We start from the raw sequence: 19,377 nt of genomic DNA on the forward strand, positions 1-19,377 counted from the left end.
TTCAGCTTTTTAAGTAAATCGAAGGGGTATAATAAAAAGGGATGAAAGAGGGCGTTTGCGAGTATGCATGAGACTACCATATAACAAGAAGCAACCGTCACAGTCACATCACAAAACTCAATTGAATTCTTTGAGAAAGCCATCATATATTCCATGAATAAAATTCCACATCTCCAGTACTGTTAAGGCAGGACACTTGAACACCTGTGATGCCATATTTCCCCTGAAAAGCAAGAAACAACAAACACTAAACTCCAAACACTAACACCGCTTCTACAAACACTCACCTTGTCCATTTCCCAACGACTCTGTGGCTAAACAACAGCGCCATAAATTAGTGAAGAAGCAGTAGAATCCAACCACAAGAAACTAAAATACCCATTACAACCCTCGAACGTCAGCTCTTATGAACACAACCTCGATGCCTAAACAACACCTGGTACACGACAAACCGTATAGGAATCTGAGTATATTTGTAGAATTTATCTATTTTCATCTCCAGAATTTCAATTCCCAACGCCAAAACACTCAGTGGAATCAGAAGCTCCATTTTCAATTTGAGTATTGACTTCACAAACTACAAAACTCGACACATATTCATAAATCCCACCAACCCATCTGCCATCGTTGAATAAAACCAACACAGCATTTTAAAATCAGAGTTTTCAAACTTGAAGTCTTCTTTATTGTAATCAAAAGTCCAACCAAAGCTAGTACGAATAAAAATAAATATTCATTATGTATTAACATATTCAACTCTGAATTGAAACATATATGTAGATTTAATTTGTTTTCAACGCTTTGGTTTAAGTTCTTGGTACAGGAAGATTTCCAATGCAGTACAGTGTTCGCCGTTTCGACCACGGTGTAGATTTTATATATATATGTTTCCACAGAGCTCAAAACTAAACATGGCGCACAAGTTTTCACATCCCACCTCGCACGTAGTCTCCTTCTTCTTCTTAATTAATCACCCGCACGAGCTCACCATCAACATTACAACAACCCATGCTCCACATAACTCGAGATAAACAAAATAATCAATCAATAATTAGCATCATTAATCAGTGTTTTCCTTTCCGGTGCAGTTAAAACCGTTGTGATACTGACACGTGGCGGCGTTTGAGATGTGGGGAGACAATGGAGATCAGGCCACCGAGCGGGGGCCGCATCTTTGACCTATAAATCATCTCATCGTACGGCCTTCTGTAGAATTTTAAATATGGTAAGAACAATTCTCGAGACTTGTCGGTCTTGACGGTGACGTGGCAATCCCTTCGGAAAAATATGGCCGGTGATTGGAGGAATGACGGACGCGGTGTTCGAGGATGGCTGATTTTGATTGGCTCATGGCCGGTGCTTCGCTGCGGCAATGGTGTTGATGGGAATAAGCTTTTTCTGGTGAGCCTCGGGTTGCTTCCACCGTTAATGCTGCCACGTGGAACTCTTGCAGCCGGTGATGCGAACGAGAGTGACCGGGCGTTCAGAGGAGACGTGAGTGCGGGTCCAATCGGGTATGGACTTGTGGGCCCAACTTTGGACGATGACGTGTCGGTTAAAGTGAGGTACCACGGTTTGAGTGAGTCAAAATGGTGGGACACTGTGAAGGAAAATCGGGAGGAAGAGCAAGAACCAATCTTGCCCGTCGATTTTATCGACGATGTGTCAAATCGGAGGGACGACGCACGTGGGTAGGATGAAAAGTCATTGAATTCCAGCGATTCTTCAAAGTCCAGCGATGATACCACCATCATGGCCGTTGACAGCTCAACAAATGGACGCACACCCTGTAACAATTCAAATTAAACAAATTTAATATAAATAAGATTTATTTAAACGCATAATTAATCTTATTCATAAGATTTTAAAAAAGAAATTACCTTCCAAAGATAAGAAAAAAGCGAAGGTGGGTCGATAACAAAAGCCTTATGAAGCCTTCCAGGGTAGTAGTCGGCCAAAATTTTCAGTGTTGTCAGCAGCAAGTTCATAAGAGCTGAAGCTGATCTGAAAAAACCTGGTTTAAAATAAACAAATTAATTCAAATTATGACTTTTTTAAATTTTGATTAAAAAAGTTAAAAGCCTGATTAATTAGTATTAATTACAAATAGGTTTCTGTCCCAGAGAACAAGTGGGGGAGAATCAAAATATTTAAGGAAGTCTGAGAAAGTCAGCCATTGATATTGACCAATTCTGGGATGGAATATTTAGAAGTAACTCCAATCCCCCGATAATACCCCTGAACAATACAACCAATAATGTAGCAATGACTTTGACATCTAAGGGGCACTCCGGACATTATCTGATAATCTCTGAGATCCTATTCCTGCCTGTTCTCCGACAAAATTGCGTGCTTGGTCTCTTAATTTACAAGCTGTTACTTTACCAGCGCGCAAAACATTTAACTTAAAATCAAAAGCAAGCTAAAATGAAGCTTTTTTCAAAGTTATGTTTAATTTCTGACACGGACGCACAGTAGCTGTGTTGTAAATTGGACTTACTTGCGTCGAAGAGGATAACAAGCTGTTGAGCACTTTTTGACATGGTACCAATGGCTACTTCTAGGGTGAATACGAGCAAGCGAGTGAACCTAAATTTAGCAGAAAAAAACAAAACCAAGTACTGTTAGCAGATTCTTTCTTCGTAAAACCAGTGGGGAAAGTTACAAAATGTCATTTCTTGTTTTCCTCTTACAGTTTTTGGGAATGAAACTTCTGGTAATCTTGCTTAATCCTGAAAACCTGTTAAAATCAAAGGGACCGAGTTTTTGTTAATTTCTGCAGAAGTTAAAAACCTGATACATGGCGAGGGAGTAATGAGAATTACCAAGACGGGTCTGGATTCTTCATCATTACCAGCCACATAAGCGAGTCCTTCGACGAGCTCAGCTGAGAACTCATCTGCCGTCAAATTATCTGTATTTAAAAAAGCACAGTGAGGTCAAGTTTTATTCTTTATTTTGAATTATATGACAAGATGTTAACTTTAAAACGTTTGATTCAAAGACGATAAAGCAAGATTCCAGTGTATACAACGAAACAAAAGGAAAAGAAGATGCTTATAAAAAGAGAAGCTACTGGTATAGCAGGCAGATAAAGATGAAGCAATCGAAATAGAAGAACGATAAAGGGGATATTTCTACCTATGCCGATGCTCTCTCTCCAAGAAAGGCAAGCCCGTAAGTGCTTTGCAGACTTCTTCACACTATCACCTTTTGCTCTCAGAAAACGCTCAGCACAAGCTTTGTTGCAGAACTTCTCCTGTTCACATTAACAAACAGTAACCACACTGTAATCCTAGAGGAAGATAAATTAAAACAGCATAGTAGAAAAGATGAAAATGATTAACCACTTTAGCTACACCATTATTGTCAGGTTGAGGCAATAGAGAACACATTTTTATCCTGAAAACTCTCTTACATACAAGTTACAACCTCATTTCAAGTAAGGGAAAACAAGTAACATGTGATACTTATTGTGAGCGAAAAGGAAGTAATAAAGCGGAATGAAAGCCAAGGTAGAGTAAATACACCCAAAACCCACCTGTTTGACAGTGAGAGGAGCTTGTTTTCTGAGAAGCTTGAGAACAGCTTCAACTCTCTCATTAACTTTCTGATCTTGCTGTTCTTTCTTCCCCATTTCGAGAAAATTCCCAAGTGATGATATCAACAAAAAACAAACCAATATACCAAACTTCTTCTTCACGCAACCATTAACAACTTGCACTTGAACTCAGACTCTTGATGTAGGAGGAGAGAGACAGAGACAGAGACAGAGACGAGACTGTAGAAATGGTATTGGAACTGAGAAACGTTTTCGAATAAAGAAAGCTAGAGTTTGCTAGTTCGGCCATCTATATATAGAAAAACTGACGGATATAACGCCGTTATACCGCAGACAAAAATATTTAAAGAGGCAGTTTTTAAGTTCAACGTCAACAACAGTGTATTCAGTCAACGGCTAAATCATCGTGTTTCTTTTTTTTTGATAATATAGATAGCGATCCATAACGGAAATCGTCGGCTGAGTTAACTTTCCCTTTTTGCCCCTGGCTTTTTACAGTATTGTGTTTTATAATACAGAAAGCTAGCTATGTAATTTTATTTTTAGTGGTAAAAATAAAAAGTAAAAAATTAATACGAGAAATTCCCTCGTTGGAGTTGTATTCACTGTTGTACAAAATCATTTATGGGAAATGGACTCTCTGCGGAGGCAAAAGGCTGCAGAGGGCATGTGTAATATTAATGGAACAAGTACCATCTTGTTTTGGCTTAGCCATGAACTGAAACACCCAGTGAAAATATTTACAGTTTTGGTAAAATTTAATTATATTGCCATTATAGTTATCTGCAACCCAATCCGTATACGTTAAATTTGACCTTCCATCTAGTGAAATATATGTAATTTCTACTTTTCCCCATGTCGATATGTAACATGTATAGCCATATGAGTTAAGAAAAGAAAACGTCCATTAATGAAAATCAAGAACCCTAAGTTCAACCTAAACTCAGCTTGGCCTTGTGAAAGAGGGGTCAATCACTATTATCCAGCCTCGTCTCCTTTTGGAAAGATAATCATCTTCTTGTTATCTTTTTTTGACTTGAAATGATACCAACTAGAAAGAGAACTTGTGGAGAGAGGGAGGGAGAGAAGGAGGGAGAATAAAATTTTAAAACTAATATAATTGATTAATTTTAATAACTTATAAATAGATAAAAAAGTTTTTTTATTTAAATAGAAATAAAATATAAATAGATAAAAAAATTTTTCAAAATAAAAATGAAAACTTAAAAAAACAACCATTTTAAAATTGGAAAAAAGTCCTTTGGTCTTTCCTTTTATACATAAAACCCTTGCGATGCTAAATTACCCTTTGAAGACTTGTAAAAGAAAACTTGCAAGACTGAAAATATTGAAGGGAGGATTGACTCTGGAGAAAGGTAATGAGGCCAAGCTATAATGCTATATTGTTTTTTTTTGTTGAGCATTATGAGGAGAATTGAATAATACTGATGATCTGATAAGCAAAATGAATATACCTGACAGCTTCAGAAATGTCACACGCTCAAGGGAAGAGACTTTGCAATTGCAGGTCACACGCTCAAGGGTGCGTGTGGGGATAAAAAACCATACAAGCCCTTTCTTTTACCATGTAAAAGCAATTGAATTGAAAGAAATACGCCAAGTGGCGTAGTTTAGGGTTGTACATTGAGTTTTCCAAAGCTTTAAGTGTAAGCTTTATCGTATTAAGGGGTGTAGTTTAGTGAAATATTAGTTTCGTTTGTCGCCATTCGAATATGTCATAGATTCCTCTCTTTTACTTGAATTATTATTTTCTTTTTTCAACATGTAATTTGTATATAATATAGTTGAAATTTGGCAGATGAAGACTTTGGGATATCATGTTTTAGTAAGTATCAAACCCCATGTGGACCAAATGTACAAAAGTTGGTAGCCAACCAAGCTTATTCTCTTACTCTTTATGATTCAAATTTTGAAACATCACCCTCCCTCCTAGACCTAGTCCCAGTCCTTGCTGTGCATGGCAATTGGCAACTGGATTATCATAATTCTATCATTACTTTTTAAACCCATCTCTTCTCTCTCCAGCACTTACTGTCTTCAACTACAAGTCAATCTCCATTAGTATATTCTCTGCAAAATTTGATCATCATCTTACGGAAAATATAAAGAAAGTTCAGGTTCTCATTATAAGCAGAAACAACTTTAGTGTACTCACCGCCCATGCTTGTTGTAAAATCAGTCTTTGAAGGAATTGTGTTGTAAAAAAAGAGACTTCATACATAAAATAACGTAAATCTAAAATTAATTACTCGATTCATAGTTTGATTTGTTTGATGTAATTGATTTCATTTTCAAACAGATAGATTAACTTGAGTGAGATTTTAAAATTATTAGTCAGGATTTAGCTTAAATTGTCGATGTCTTGTCCCCTTAAAAAAATGCATCTATGTTGAGATGGGATTTTAAATTATAAACTATGATGATTTATCTCCAATTGTTAACGTTGTGAAAAGGGTGATAAGATGATGAAGTGTGAAACAGGCAGTGGAAAGAGAGATGATTCCAGATTGAAATTTGGTGGATTATTGTAGTGGGTTCCTTTTTTCCTTTTTAAAACGGTTAATCAAAAAGCCTTTCTTCCAAACAATTCATGACTTTTTCCCCATTTGTAGCCTGTATGCTAACCACAACTCATCACGGCTCATCTCAAGGGACCCCATGTCTTCATTTGGCTGCACCATGGTCCCGCCATTAACCAAAAAGTTGTGGTTCCATGGCTAAGTAATATAATGATACAAGAATTTATATACTTTAAAAATTAAAATTGAAAAAAAATAGAAGGGATATATAGATAGAGATGGATATTTGACCGACAAAACTGGATTTTTGACTTGTTTCTCTTTAAATAGGAAGCGAATTTTTTGATAAAGACAAAAATAGAAATATAGATGAGAATTATTAAAATTTGTATAATTGGGGATGAGATAAAGACAAAGATAAATATATCTTATCTTTTCTCCTCTCAATTTCTGACCTTGTTGGTCATTTCTACAATATTTTTTTTCTAAATTTTTATATATTGAATTATATAAATTATTATAAATATTATTTAAGTATTAATAAATATTTTATTATTTTGATGGTAAGAATGAGAGAAAAAAATGTAAAAAAATTTTGTAAATGAACAGAGAAATTTTTCTGTAAAGGGGAACGCAGGTTTTTGCTTTCTTTGTATAAAAAATGGATTGCTCTCTCTAGGGTTTTATTTGAACCCTCTTCGTTGCTCATTTCATTTCGACAACCAATGACAAACGAGGTCTAGCTAAGAAGTCATCCGATTGTAGTAGAAGACGAATGAGATTTCTGAACCTTTGGTTGATATTCATCTTCGTTCTACAAGATTAAACTAATTCTGTCAATTTTTTTGTCATCAAGAGTGATAATGCATGTCAGAGAAAGGTGGTTGGCTTTAGAGAAGGCTGTCGGAGTGGATTTAATCATCTAAAACTAGGATGGTTTTTGAGTTAACCCTAAAATGGGGAAATTACTATTTTTCAAATTTTAAATAAGAAAAAATTATTAAAATTTAAATTAAGAGAAAAAATAAGATAAAATTTTAATTTTTAAAATTTGTTTATTAAATGATAATTTTATATTTAATTTTAATAGAGGAGTTTAACAAAATTTTATTTATAAAAGGGAGTTTAAATTTTAAAAATTAGAAGATATAAGATTAAGATTACAGCAAACCTTATGTTGGAAGAAGTTTTTGGCCAATAATAAAATAATCTGACCTTGGAAGTGGGGAAGTATCTCAGTTCTGGACTAGTTCATTTGGGGCTAGTATTTGAAGGCACGTACAAAAGCAATTACGTCATGTTGCAGCAAAGCAGACGGCTACAGTTGACTTGATCGGCCACCAAGGACTGACTGCCTCCCTTTAAGGACACTCTGGGTCCAAGTTTCAGGCTTCACCCCAGTTAAATTTTAGGCCCTTTTATCTTTTTCTCTTAGGGATTACCCTAAAATCCATGGGTCATTTCACTCTTTATATACACCAAGCACTTCAATCAGCTTCTGCTTCACCATTTTTTTTCTTCCAGGAATCAAAGCTGCAGTTCATATTCTTCAATGTCTCAGCAAAACTCTTTCCTTCAGCCAAATAATTAGCGGATTCAAGAGAGTCCCAAATGCAATTTTTTAATGCGTTGCATTGGATTGTATATTGGGAACCGGATGAATGTGTCCAAATTATTTTGAAATTGTCTGGTTATTGCACAGAGTGGGTTCAGTGGTTGTATTATTGTAAAGGTTTGTCGGCTCAGTGGGCTCCAGAATGCATGGGTCCATGTCCAAAATTGATGGCCCAAACAAAATCATTTTTAGATGCTCAAAATAAATATGTTAGCACTGAAATGATAATTTTTTTTTAAAGGATTAAACTTCCCAAATTTATTTTTATATAGACTAAACTTTTAATTTTTCTTTTTTTTTTTTTAATGGGAGGGAGTAAAACTTTTAACTATTTTTTATTAAAGGTATTATACTAATATCATTGTTATCAAGATAAAACAAAATATATAATTTTAATTGTGTTTGTTTGATATTTTATAATAGATAATAAATTTGATCTTTTATATAAAAAAATATAAAATTTTAATTATTTTAATAAAAAATTTGAAAGTTTAGTTTTTTTAATTAAAAAAAAGTTTGATTTCTTTAATAAAAAAATTATAGCTTGATTCTTGTTAGTATTATTATCTTAATTTACAATCAAATTATGTATATTTACTTCAAATATATAATTGGGTATATACTTCATGTGTGTTATTATATAATTAGATGATTTTAAATTAAAAATAAAAATAATATCCAACCACATTAAGACATATATAAATATATATCTATTTGTATACTCAAAGTGAGGTGTGTATACATAGTATTGCTCTCCAATGGTGGTTACTAAATGAACGATAACAAGCAACTTTTTATGAATTACGGTGTTAAGTGGATTAAAGAGAATTTTTTTACAAATATATAATGACACATGCCATTATACACAACCTCATTTTTTGGTAGGGTCAAAACTAGAGTAGTTATCAATATCTTTTTCAAAAACTTAAAACTCTTCCCATAAGAGTCAATCTATTGAAATTGAGTCTTTTTTCTTGTAAAAGTTGTGAGAGATTTCACTAACTTTGTAAATTTTCTAACGACTCTTCTATAATACCTTATTAATTCTAGAAAACTTTAAATCTTCTTAACAGTCTTTAGTCTCTATCAATCTAGCATTACCTCTAGTTTGCTTAAATCCATGAATATACCATCAATTGACACCACGTGTTCTAAAAAGGTAATTTGATTCAACCAAAACTCATAGTTAAAAAATTTCACATAAATTTGTCTCTTCTTCAATCTTTGAAGAACAAAACTCATGTGCTTTTTATTCTCCTCTCAATTATCAGAATATGTGTAATAAATAAATAATACGATAAACTTATTGAAACAACCTTACAAAACTTGATTAATCAAATTCAAGAAAACTATAAAAACATTAGTAAGTCTAAAGGGTATCACCATTGGCTTAACCCATGTAATTCAATTGGAAATCCCAATGTAAATTTTCTTCCCTCACCAAACATCTTTTACGTCAAAATATAAATCGAATAACATACAAAAATTACAGTTTATTAGATAAGTGGAAAGTCAAAAGTGTTTGTAAAAAAATTAAAAAATAAAATTCTTTAGTAAATTAAGAGAATATTAATAGATTCATTATACATTATTAAAGGATACCATTATAATAGTAAAGGGAGACCTGTAAATATTTTATTTCTGATTCTTCAGCCATCCAAATGAAGAAGAGGGGTTCGAAACTTCGAATTTCTATCAGACTTGGGTCTGGCCTTCACTTTCCTTTTGGTTCACAGCCTCAAATCGGTCTCTCCTAAGTCCTAACAATCAATCAAACATTGCTGCATAAGAAGTCCCACAAACACATTTCACTTTTAAGCACAAAATATTTTGGAGTGATGATGAGTCCAATTTCTGGGTCAGCAAGCTATGCCAATATTCATACACTTTTAAGTCACCCAACAAGACATGTGGCACTCAGGAGGAAGAGCCTTGTTAAAGACTCCTTTATCATAAGTTTTATTATAACTTAAAACTCAAGATCAGCTGGGCCAAAATTAGTAAAAAAAGAAACCCCCACGAATTCGTGGCATTTCCCAAAATTGATTAAACACAAAAGTGTTTTGTAGTGTAGTCTAGACATAGTAAGGCTGTGGCTTGAGGGACAAGGGAAGTGAAAATATTGGAGGCAAATCAAAGTGTGAAAAGCACAGATGATTGGTACGGTGGCTTCTTCAGCTACAAGATAGAAAGGAGGTTGAAAATGACTTTGCACCAAGAACAAAAATATGTGCCATTGTGATATATGCATGATTGGGCTGCAAGGGAATGCAAGATGTGTTAAGAAACAGTGACATTTATGACTTCATTCTTCTCTAAGCAACGCCTAGAGTAGACATAAATTTTTACTTATTTGTTTAGCTTCAATCTGCATGAGCCAAGCAACAACAATTTCTCCAAATGGGATGGCTGCAGTCCCTCTTCTCTCCATTGAAGAAGCTATGGTTTCGCCTGCATTCGAGTCAAAAAAAGAGTATGTCAATCTGCAATTTCAGTCTTCTTTGTTATCAAATGGCACATTTTCATTTATGCATCTTCCTGCTCTCCTTCTCTTTGTTCTTTTCATGATTTCACAATGACTCTCTCCCTAAGTTACTTTAATCTAAATGCATTGTGTTTGCATATTAATTGCTTAATGAATTCATTTTGGTTTGTCAGGAAGAGGGATATACATTCTATACGAGGATGTCAAATCTTGCCCTTGTGAAGATGTTCAAGTGTTATGGTCAATACTAGTTGAGTCACATACACCGTCTTTACAGCAAAATGGAAGACCATTTAATTACTGAGCTCACAGATGAAGATAAAAAGAGAGTTTTCCAGTCATGTGCATAATATATTTATGATGTTTTATTGTCCTCCTATGAGGTTTTTTTTTTTTTTTTTACTTTTGTGTTCTAGTTTGCTTCCTCAAGTGCCATACCATCTGAGTAATTACATAATAGAATTTCGGCATCCTTCTAATTTTCTTTCTTCTTTGCAATTTCTCTTCTAAATTAGCTGAAGGGTAGTTCTTCATTTTGAATTTGGCTGTATATTGTTTCTCTATTTGATCTTTAATCCAACTCTATATATAACTTACACAAGTTTATAACTTAGCATTTACTATGCTAAAAGTGATTGGGGAAGGTATTCTTTTCTGATATTTGGCTTCTTATTGTTGCTTTGTCAGTTTTCAGCAGTTGGGTTGGAAGTTTGTTTCTTCTTTTCATAATCCTTGCGATGTTGACATGTGAAAACCATAGAATGGATGGGGCAACTTACATGATTTTCATTTCTTCAATTGAGTTCTTAAAGCAATTATCAAGTACAACACATCTTAGCGTCACTATTTCCTATTTGGTCTTAAGGATCAGTCAACAATAGAGTCACTTTTTATGGAAAATGAGAAACATATGTGAATATTTAACAAATTAAGAAGGAAACTCATGGTGAAAGTCTTTATGTAACAAGATAAAAATTGTTTGGTCTAGAGTTTGTTCTGGATTTGGAAAAGAATAGTTTTGAAGTAAACATCAGGTTGATTGATCCATATGATCAACTGTAGGGGCAGAGTAGGTTTCCCAGAAAAGTACTTGACAATTGAAAACTCTCTTAGTTTCAATTATTACTTGTCACTAGATTGTTATTGACAAACAGATAAAAAAAAGTTTGGCAGAAATGGTTAAATATATAATCATAACCAAATTGAAAACAAATCAGTAACTATGGACAAAACTAAAAGACAATTTTAAACAATGAACAAAACCACCAATTTTCTTGTTGCAGTTAGCAACTTAAGCAATTGTATAACTAGCAAAGGCATGAAATCTGTTTAAAACATCGATACTAATCGACTCAAGACACTGATATCATCATTATGTGAGCATGCAGTTGATTCTGTTCTGGTTAGATGCATGCTTCCTTATTTTACTTACTAGTGGAAACTCACAGTATTCATGTAGAAAAGGATGGTCAACCAGATTTGGCAGCCAATTTTTAAAGAAGGCTTGGCAATTTCTCTCTGCAGGCGAGAGGGCAGAAAGAGGAGTGACAGTAATCTGAAATAAAATCAACTGTAACATCTAAATTTAGGCTCCTTACTTAAATGATCTTAGAAAGTAAAGATACATTTATATTTTTCATGAAGAAATGAAGAAACTAATAGTCTGTGTCACGATCGTTAAATTGGGGTTTCTTTATCTATGAGAAACAAAGTTTAGGGCCCATTTTAGATTACTTTTGATCAAGCAAAATATTATAGAAATTGGAGCCCATCCTGAAGAGCACGTTAGTTTTTCAATACTGTAAAAGTGACTCATTTCTCTTAAGAAGAAAAAGGGGTTCTAGGGATGCATTTGATGTGTCAGCTGTTGCCCCTGTGATAGGCAAACAAACCTCAGCAACACTAACAATCCAATGCCCAGAAAATTAGGAGGAGAAGACAAGTAACTATGCTTATTGTAATGAAACAAGATATGGAATAAATTGGGATAGCTAAGACAAACATTGGCCAAAATGTGGCAATGAGAAAGCTAATAGAAACTTTGGAACAAATGGAAACTTTGGAGCCCAGATAACACCATGGCTCACCCCTGATCTTACCCTAGAAATAAAATGAGTACATACAAAAATGTTACCAGATAATCCAAAAGCACAGTGCTTGAGAATGCTAATAAATGGATTCAAACAGGCATTTTCTATCATCTTTTTCTTCAAAATTAATTGTGCTGCTACTACTTGAACCACCACTATGTCAAAAGCAATAATAAATACATGCAGTTCATGTGATATGATGACCACATATGTAGAACAAAAGGAAGTTAAAGAAACTTGCACGTTAGGGGCGCACACAACACAAGAACCTTGAAGTCACCAGTGCAGACAAGCAAGTGAACATTGAACAAGGCCTAGCAGACATGGCGCTTCGAATCCATCATCGTTGTTAATTAGGATTGTGGGTTTGTTGTTGTCATCTTCTTCCACAATTTCAGCTCAAAAGTTTCTGTAGAAATCATTTCTATCATATATCTATAGCATAGAGGTTTCCTTGTCTAACATGTCAGTATGGTTAATATTAGTTATTTTAGTTATAATCAAGTTTTCAGGTTAATATTAATGATTAGTAAAATTAAGGAAGTATTAAAACTTTTAAGAAGAAGGTTTAGATTTAAGCTTTAATCACACCTGTTGATTTTTTTCATATATGCCCCAGCAAAATAGGGATTCCATTATAGACTTCAATTTTCTCACATATTTGTTAAGGTATTTGAAGAGAGAGCGGGCAACTTATAACTATCCCTTCACTCTATGTTTGTTCAAATATGTTGCTCTAATGTTACAATATATAGTTGGTTGGTTTGAAGGGACCCTCCTAGTTCGCCAGGTAAGGCTTGGAGCCATTTTATCTTGGCATTTGTGCTAGCTACATTTTGAAAATCCACTTTGATTGGTGATCTTGCAACAATTTTTCGCTTACAAAAAATCCATGAAATAGGGTTGGCACTAAGATAATCTACACATGCTGATGTAGAGGTTCTATCATTTGCATTATATGTCCAATCGACATTATCAAAAATATGTAAATATAAAGGAGTGTTATGTCAAAGAAAGAGGCTCTTGTAAATAGTGCTCTTGAGATAAGGAAAGATTTAATTAATTGTCATCCAATGTATCATGTGTTCAGCAATTGAGTTGTTGCCTTTGATAATGCTCATCAATTTGCTCCTAAAGATGCGTTACTCTAGAAAGTAATTTATTTGCAAAGAGACAAGCTCATGCTTCTTGGGATGTAGCGGTTGAGGCAATAAGAGGAACAACCTTATTAGAGAGGGAGGAGTAGGTTGTCTTGGCGAGCCCACAAGCTGTATCTAAGGTTGGGTTCACGGTTGTCTTCTTTCATAATTGTGGTGGGAAACATGATATACTTCCATTGATGTAGCCTAGCAAGTCATACTTATACAATAAAGTGTTCAAAACTTAGACATCATATAAGAGTTTTAAAAGTTTTAATGTTATACTAATTTTGTTAATTTATGAGATTGATTAGTATTTTAATTGATTTCTTCAATTCTTTTAGTTAAATTGCATGACTATTGTTTTAATTGATTTACTGATTAATTGAGCATTCAAAACTTACCGCACTGACTAATTTTGTTATAAATTATGTCCAAAGTAAACTTATCTTTCATGGAGTAATCAAACTTAGGCCGCACTGACAAAGCCTTCCGTCTGCCGCTTAATAAATTTATTTATCATTACATGTGGAAAATTTGTGTCATCATTTTGTCTGAGCCACCACAGACTTTTATCGGCACCATACATATACCAGAAAACTCACAGGCACACATTGGCACCAAATTTTTTTTTTTTAAAATCCGAGTCAATCAAATTTCAATGCCAACGACAGCAAACAGGGAAATGAGAAGAGAAATAATGATGCTTTCCCACTTCTACTTGTCTCTATAGAAATAATGACTCTTGCTAGTTCGGCCTTCTGAATATAGCCAAACCTAACTCAGCTAGAGCTAGGCCCGCCTAAGCCTCATTAATTTCTACTTTTAAGGTGATACCTTTTATTTGACGCGTCTTGATTTCTTGTGTTGAACTCCAATTTTATAATTGATTTTTAGGTTAACACAGTCTTACCCAATGAAAGGGATTTCACAAATAAAGGACGGAGTTGTTGCGCCAAACGCTTGATCATTCAAATTGTTCTCTTCAAAGTAGGGAATATTACGGTTGTTGAATTAGACACGTATTTAATCACTTCTTGTAAATTGGCTTGATGGAAGTCAGCTGATATGAAGAAGGCGATAAAAATCTGATGGCAAATTATTCTGGCAGCATTCATGATAATCACAACCTAGGTTTTCACCTAGTCTCTTAACGACAGCAAACACTTCGTATCTATGGGTAGGAGGATAACTATCAAATTGATCAATAATGGTTCCTCTCAACGTCAAATACTAGATTTTGACGAAGTCCATTGACATTACATGAGAACCATGGCAATCTGAAGGCAGGAGAATAATAATGATTCATGCAAGAGTTTAAACAAAAAATCATGTGGCAATGGCTGAACTTGAAACTCCTTGTAACATAAACACAGTGGTCTCGTGATCATCGATTCAGCTGTAAGGAAACAGAAAGATATATTAGTAACATTTCCTAGACTGCTTCTGTTACGCGCGCATGGAAGCTGAAACCAGAGTACAGAATTTAGGTGATGAAAGAAAAGAAGGATGCACAAAGCAGGCATTTAGATATCAACAGATCTTTTTAATTTAACAACAGAGGGTGCAAATTCCTGCGTTGAATTCAGATGCGGTGCACATATTGACCTAACTTCATTCACATAAAATACAGTTCTACAGGAACGAAATATGTAACATAAAGTTCTGTCTCTAAGCTCAGTTTCCTATTATTTTTGCCTAGAAATTGAGAGACCATATAAGCTGGTTGCAATGACACATGTTTGACTAAGGTTCATGCCATGTGGTTTACTCACCTGAAGGAAATAGCACTACAGTGCTGATACAGAGACACGTTCGGTAACACTTGGTAGCCAATCTTTGAAGAAGACTTGGCAATCCATCTCTGCATCAGAAAGGGCGCCAAGTGGAGTGACAGTAATCTGAAATGAAGTTGTGGATACCATGTTAATAATTAGCTGCACGATTCAGAAGTTTAATCAAGTACTGACACTCACATATCCTTCTCGAAGATATTGCATGTCTGTATCAGGATCGGCAATGTGGGCTCCCTTTACCTATAAAATTGAGAAATAGAATTTTCCACTCAAAATTTGAAGTAAAATGACAAATATCACAAAGCTTTTGAACTGATGTCAAACTGAGCAACTTAACCACTCAATGGAAAAATTTTTGCATTTATCAATTATCAGGTTTTATTTTCCAATATCAGAGCTTTAAGTAAGATCAACTTATCTGAGCAAAGGCACAAGAATTTTTGCAATCAAGGAGGCAGAGAGATAAAGAACCTACCTCTCTTGTGAACAACATATGTTCATGTGATACAGTAGATGAATCAGTTTTGGTTTTTTCTGCTGGTTGATCTGTCTCCATGGTCATAGTTGATGACATTCTGACTCCTTGTGTCTCAGAACTGACTTGTCTCCACCCCATTTTGAATATGCTTTTACCCTGTTTGGTGAGTTTGTATCCCTTGGTGGACAACAAGAAATGCAGAAAAATAACATTATAGGTGCTTGGTTAAGCATATGGTTGACACAATGACTAAATTATTTTTGATAAAGTAAGCTACTGTCATGGCATCGTATGAAAGGTCTTTTAGCTCCTTGCACATTAACCATGTATTTCCCAGTCAGGAGAATAAGGTAACATGCAAAGGTATTTCAATTCATTTAAATTACAGAAATTATTGAATAAGATACAACATGTTAACCCCTCTCCTTCAAGCCATGCCAGAGTCTTTTAAATGGAATCAGATCTAGAAGTTAGCACAGTTTTTCTCAGACAAGAGAGACAGATAGAAAAATGTAAGGAAGATTAGCTACACTTGAAAGAAAGAAAAGGGAGAATTTGAAGAGAAAATCATTCAAGAATTCCAACGATAAAACAGTCTTCAAACAATCTATATAAATATATGTTGGCTAATGTACCTAAAAGGCTATGTTGAATAGAATCCTAAACTTAACAATTAGCAAAAAATAATACTTATCATTCTATAAGAAGAAAATTATCATAACTTTGACATTTTAAAAAAGCTAATTTAAAATACCTTATGATTGTTAACATCTGTTGGCAGATCTATGTTCAGAAAGCATCTTTTGGGATAGGTTTGATTCCTAATCTCAGCTAGTATTGCATTTATGATAGGTAAGCAAGCCTCAGCAGCAAGTGTATAGTCATGAATAGTGCTTCTACCTCCAACCCTAAAAATTAACTATTTAACTTCATCATATGTGGAAAACAAATAACTCTTTTACAAAAAAGTTACCAACAATTTTGGATAAAAATAACGTGTAACAACCTGACTCACCATCAAAATATTGAGCATCTATATGCATCTCTCTTGATCTGAATTTAGGACTTCAACTTGGAAATGAACTTATCAGTACCGATTGAACCTAGGAGTAGCTTAAGTGATACTCATCATTCATTTCCAAAGATCAAGTCATAGGTTCAAATTAAGAGTGATGCGCATAAATACACAATATCCTTTGATAGTGGACCAGTTTGTTACAACATGCACCAACAACACCGGTTGATTTGTTCTTAACTCCAGTACAACACTGTGAGAGAGTTACGTGTACATGAATTTTAACAACATACTGATACAGAGCATGAGTATATACCAGTCATATGATATAGAGACAGAAGGTACACCATTAAAGAAAGCTTCTCGAGCACCAGCAACTGTCCCAGAATAAACACTGCAAGTCAAAGGAAAACCAAATCTATATAAGCCCAAAACCAACAAAGCAACCAGGACAAGACGGATTAACGTAATAACAACCACATGAATGCATACTTAGATAATTATAGAGGCTATATGGAACTTAAAAGCAAGCCTTTCTTCTATATTTCAATAATTCATGGTCACAAAATCTTAGCCTGTTCTTCATAGCTTTTGAAAGAACATTGTGTATGAAGACGATTCTGTGGAGATCTTGTGACAATAGAATCATTTGACTTATTCATTTTAAAATTAACTTATGATAACGGCATTCATTTTTAAATTAACTTGTGATAATGGTGACATAATGTATATAACTCTTCCAAGAACTGTGCTATACCCATCACTGAATAATAATTGTAAAAGTGGTGCAGAACATAAGAAAGCTAATCATCACATAGTTAACCACAAGGAAGGTTAGAAGAAACTATTAATAACAGATTGTGATAATGATATTTTTTGCTTCTCATTCCCTCTACTACTTCCTCTTTCTCTTATAAAAATCTCTAATTTAAAAAGAGGGAGAGAAATTTCAAAAATACAGATGACAAAAAATGAAGTATGACTTACATGTGATAACCACAGTTGCTACCCATGTTTATGCCACTGATTACCTGTTGCAGATATAGGTGGCATCTTAAAAAATAAAAACCATCAATATGAGCTATTTAGTCCTTTTTAATGCATTTGACAACAGAATTGCTAACAAATTTTTCGAACAAAATTTATCTCATTGTAAACAACAGTATTGCCAAATTTCAAAAGTAATTACTGTCATTTCATTCAGATCTATAAGCCGTAAAATGTCCTTTTTAATGCATTTGGCAAGTTGAAAACATAAGAGAGCCATGAAAGGTCATTCTTGTTATGCAGACTCTGAATAAAGTTAAGTACAGAAGATGGAAACAAACAAAAAAAAAAAGGCCTAGGCTTTAGGTGAGTGTTCTTTGGAGATATGATCAGTAACAATTCTGTAATTGAAAGTAATAGCCAGAGAGCTACCAGATCAGGAATTGAAGGAAAGAGTGCTTGTGAGAGACCCAAAGATGCACAATCGGCTGGAGTTCCTGCAAAGTATATGTAGACAGAACTTTTACAAGTAATTACCAGAAGCAATCTTATACATTAGCATTTTAAATTGAAGATTATGATGCTCTTATCATAAAGGAATAGTTCATCCCCAGCATTTCAAAGGTATCACTCATTTTAAACAAAATCTTACAAAAAATGGAAACTACTTTCACTTCTCTGAGAGCGTTGAATCCTCCTGACAATAACACTTTGTTTCTTATGAAAAATTTATAATTAGCATAAACGGATAAGAGGAAGATTAAAATTAGCTCAAATATATAACAGTGCAAATATGTGCGGTGGAGGTATAAAACAAACCAGCTACAGCAAAAGCTACTGCTCCATCGATATCTGCTGCTTTGGCTGCAATAGGATGACGCCAAGTTATACTATGACTAAATGCCGATTTTTCCCTGAAAATGCCGCACAATTTTATCTCATCACAAAATAAGGATTGCTGCATACACAATATCAGATATATTTTATAAACAAAAACACAAACCGCCTTTCTTATCATGGTTATCCAATTCAATCAATTACAAACTCATATTCTGAAAAAGAAAAAAATGCACAAGCAAGACTTACGAATCGGGAGCGCAGACAAGGACGTCGTAACGATCGGTGGAGACAAGCACACGGACCAAGGCTCTTAAGCCAGGGGCGTCGATTCCGTCGTCGTTTGTTACCATGATCGTCGGCTTATCAGCACAATTCTCCATTCTGACTCTAAACAAATAGCGACTGAATTAAAGCGCCCGGGAGACGGAGTCTATAAACAAGTGCTGTGCGTTTAGGCCACGTCAGGGGCAGACTGGAGAAATTTACAGTTGTAACTGATTCTGGATAGTTGCCCTTACTTGTCACTCTCTGCAAATGGTTCAAATGAGATGAGACGAAGAATATGCTTTCCGGCAATCTGATCATGGCACGAATCGAATTTATGCCGTCTTGTTGTCATCGACGACATTATTTTATATATGTAGTATTTCATAAAGTTGCAGGTCCTACAATTTAGTCGGGGTAACAAGTACATGAGGATATTAACAATAAAATTAGGGAAATTAAATGAGCTTGGCATTCCATTAAGTCGCTTTGTTATCTTTCTGAGGGCAAATAAATTTTGTTTTACTTTTTTAAACAAGCAAGATGGTTTTTATCCATTTTACTCC

The 19,377-nt window shown here is 34.4% G+C and overlaps 2 protein-coding genes and 1 long non-coding RNA gene across 3 annotated transcripts; 1 reads left to right on the plus strand and 2 right to left on the minus strand.

Moving 5' to 3' along the window:
* Positions 1-720: 720 nt before the first annotated feature.
* Positions 721-3,812, minus strand: LOC123220424 (CRAL-TRIO domain-containing protein C589.09, mitochondrial). Its single transcript, XM_044642644.1, has 7 exons — positions 3,542-3,812; positions 3,142-3,259; positions 2,826-2,914; positions 2,694-2,740; positions 2,501-2,589; positions 1,881-2,014; positions 721-1,787 (listed from the first exon to the last, which is right to left on the minus strand). The coding sequence occupies exons 1-7, from the start codon at positions 3,635-3,637 to the stop codon at positions 1,089-1,091; spliced, it is 1,272 nt and encodes a 423-aa protein (XP_044498579.1). The 5' UTR covers positions 3,638-3,812; the 3' UTR covers positions 721-1,088.
* Positions 3,813-9,882: 6,070 nt separating this feature from the next.
* Positions 9,883-10,862, plus strand: LOC123221949. The gene is made up of 2 exons (XR_006503329.1): positions 9,883-10,190; positions 10,376-10,862. It is a non-coding gene; the product is annotated as an uncharacterized LOC123221949 (long non-coding RNA).
* Positions 10,863-14,500: 3,638 nt separating this feature from the next.
* On the minus strand, positions 14,501-19,225 carry LOC123219957 (5'-nucleotidase SurE). The gene is made up of 10 exons (XM_044641932.1): positions 18,794-19,225; positions 18,527-18,621; positions 18,140-18,204; positions 17,708-17,751; positions 17,037-17,114; positions 16,460-16,613; positions 15,703-15,882; positions 15,408-15,467; positions 15,207-15,332; positions 14,501-14,830 (listed from the first exon to the last, which is right to left on the minus strand). Exons 1-9 carry the CDS (start codon positions 18,925-18,927, stop codon positions 15,222-15,224), a joined length of 921 nt encoding a protein of 306 aa, XP_044497867.1. The 5' UTR covers positions 18,928-19,225; the 3' UTR covers positions 14,501-14,830; positions 15,207-15,221.
* Positions 19,226-19,377: the final 152 nt, after the last annotated feature.

The sequence above is a fragment of the Mangifera indica genome, chromosome 7, assembly GCF_011075055.1.
Source record: "Mangifera indica cultivar Alphonso chromosome 7, CATAS_Mindica_2.1, whole genome shotgun sequence".
Taxonomy (NCBI): Eukaryota; Viridiplantae; Streptophyta; class Magnoliopsida; order Sapindales; family Anacardiaceae; genus Mangifera; species Mangifera indica.

Excerpts from the sequence above, each read along its gene's own strand:
- LOC123220424 (XM_044642644.1), bottom strand. The coding sequence starts at position 3,637 with ATGGGGAAGAAAGAACAGCAAGATCAGAAAGTTAATGAGAGAGTTGAA. Across the intron at positions 2,741-2,825 it reads AAGAATCCAGACCCGTCTTG|GTTTTCAGGATTAAGCAAGA; the intron begins GTAATTCTCATT and ends TGATTTTAACAG. Across the intron at positions 1,788-1,880 it reads TTTTTTCTTATCTTTGGAAG|GGTGTGCGTCCATTTGTTGA; the intron begins GTAATTTCTTTT and ends GAATTGTTACAG.
- LOC123219957 (XM_044641932.1), bottom strand. The coding sequence starts at position 18,927 with ATGGAGAATTGTGCTGATAAGCCGACGATCATGGTAACAAACGACGAC. Across the intron at positions 18,622-18,793 it reads CTTGTCTGCGCTCCCGATTC|GGAAAAATCGGCATTTAGTC; the intron begins GTAAGTCTTGCT and ends CGGCATTTTCAG. Across the intron at positions 15,333-15,407 it reads AATATCTTCGAGAAGGATAT|ATTACTGTCACTCCACTTGG; the intron begins GTGAGTGTCAGT and ends ACTTCATTTCAG.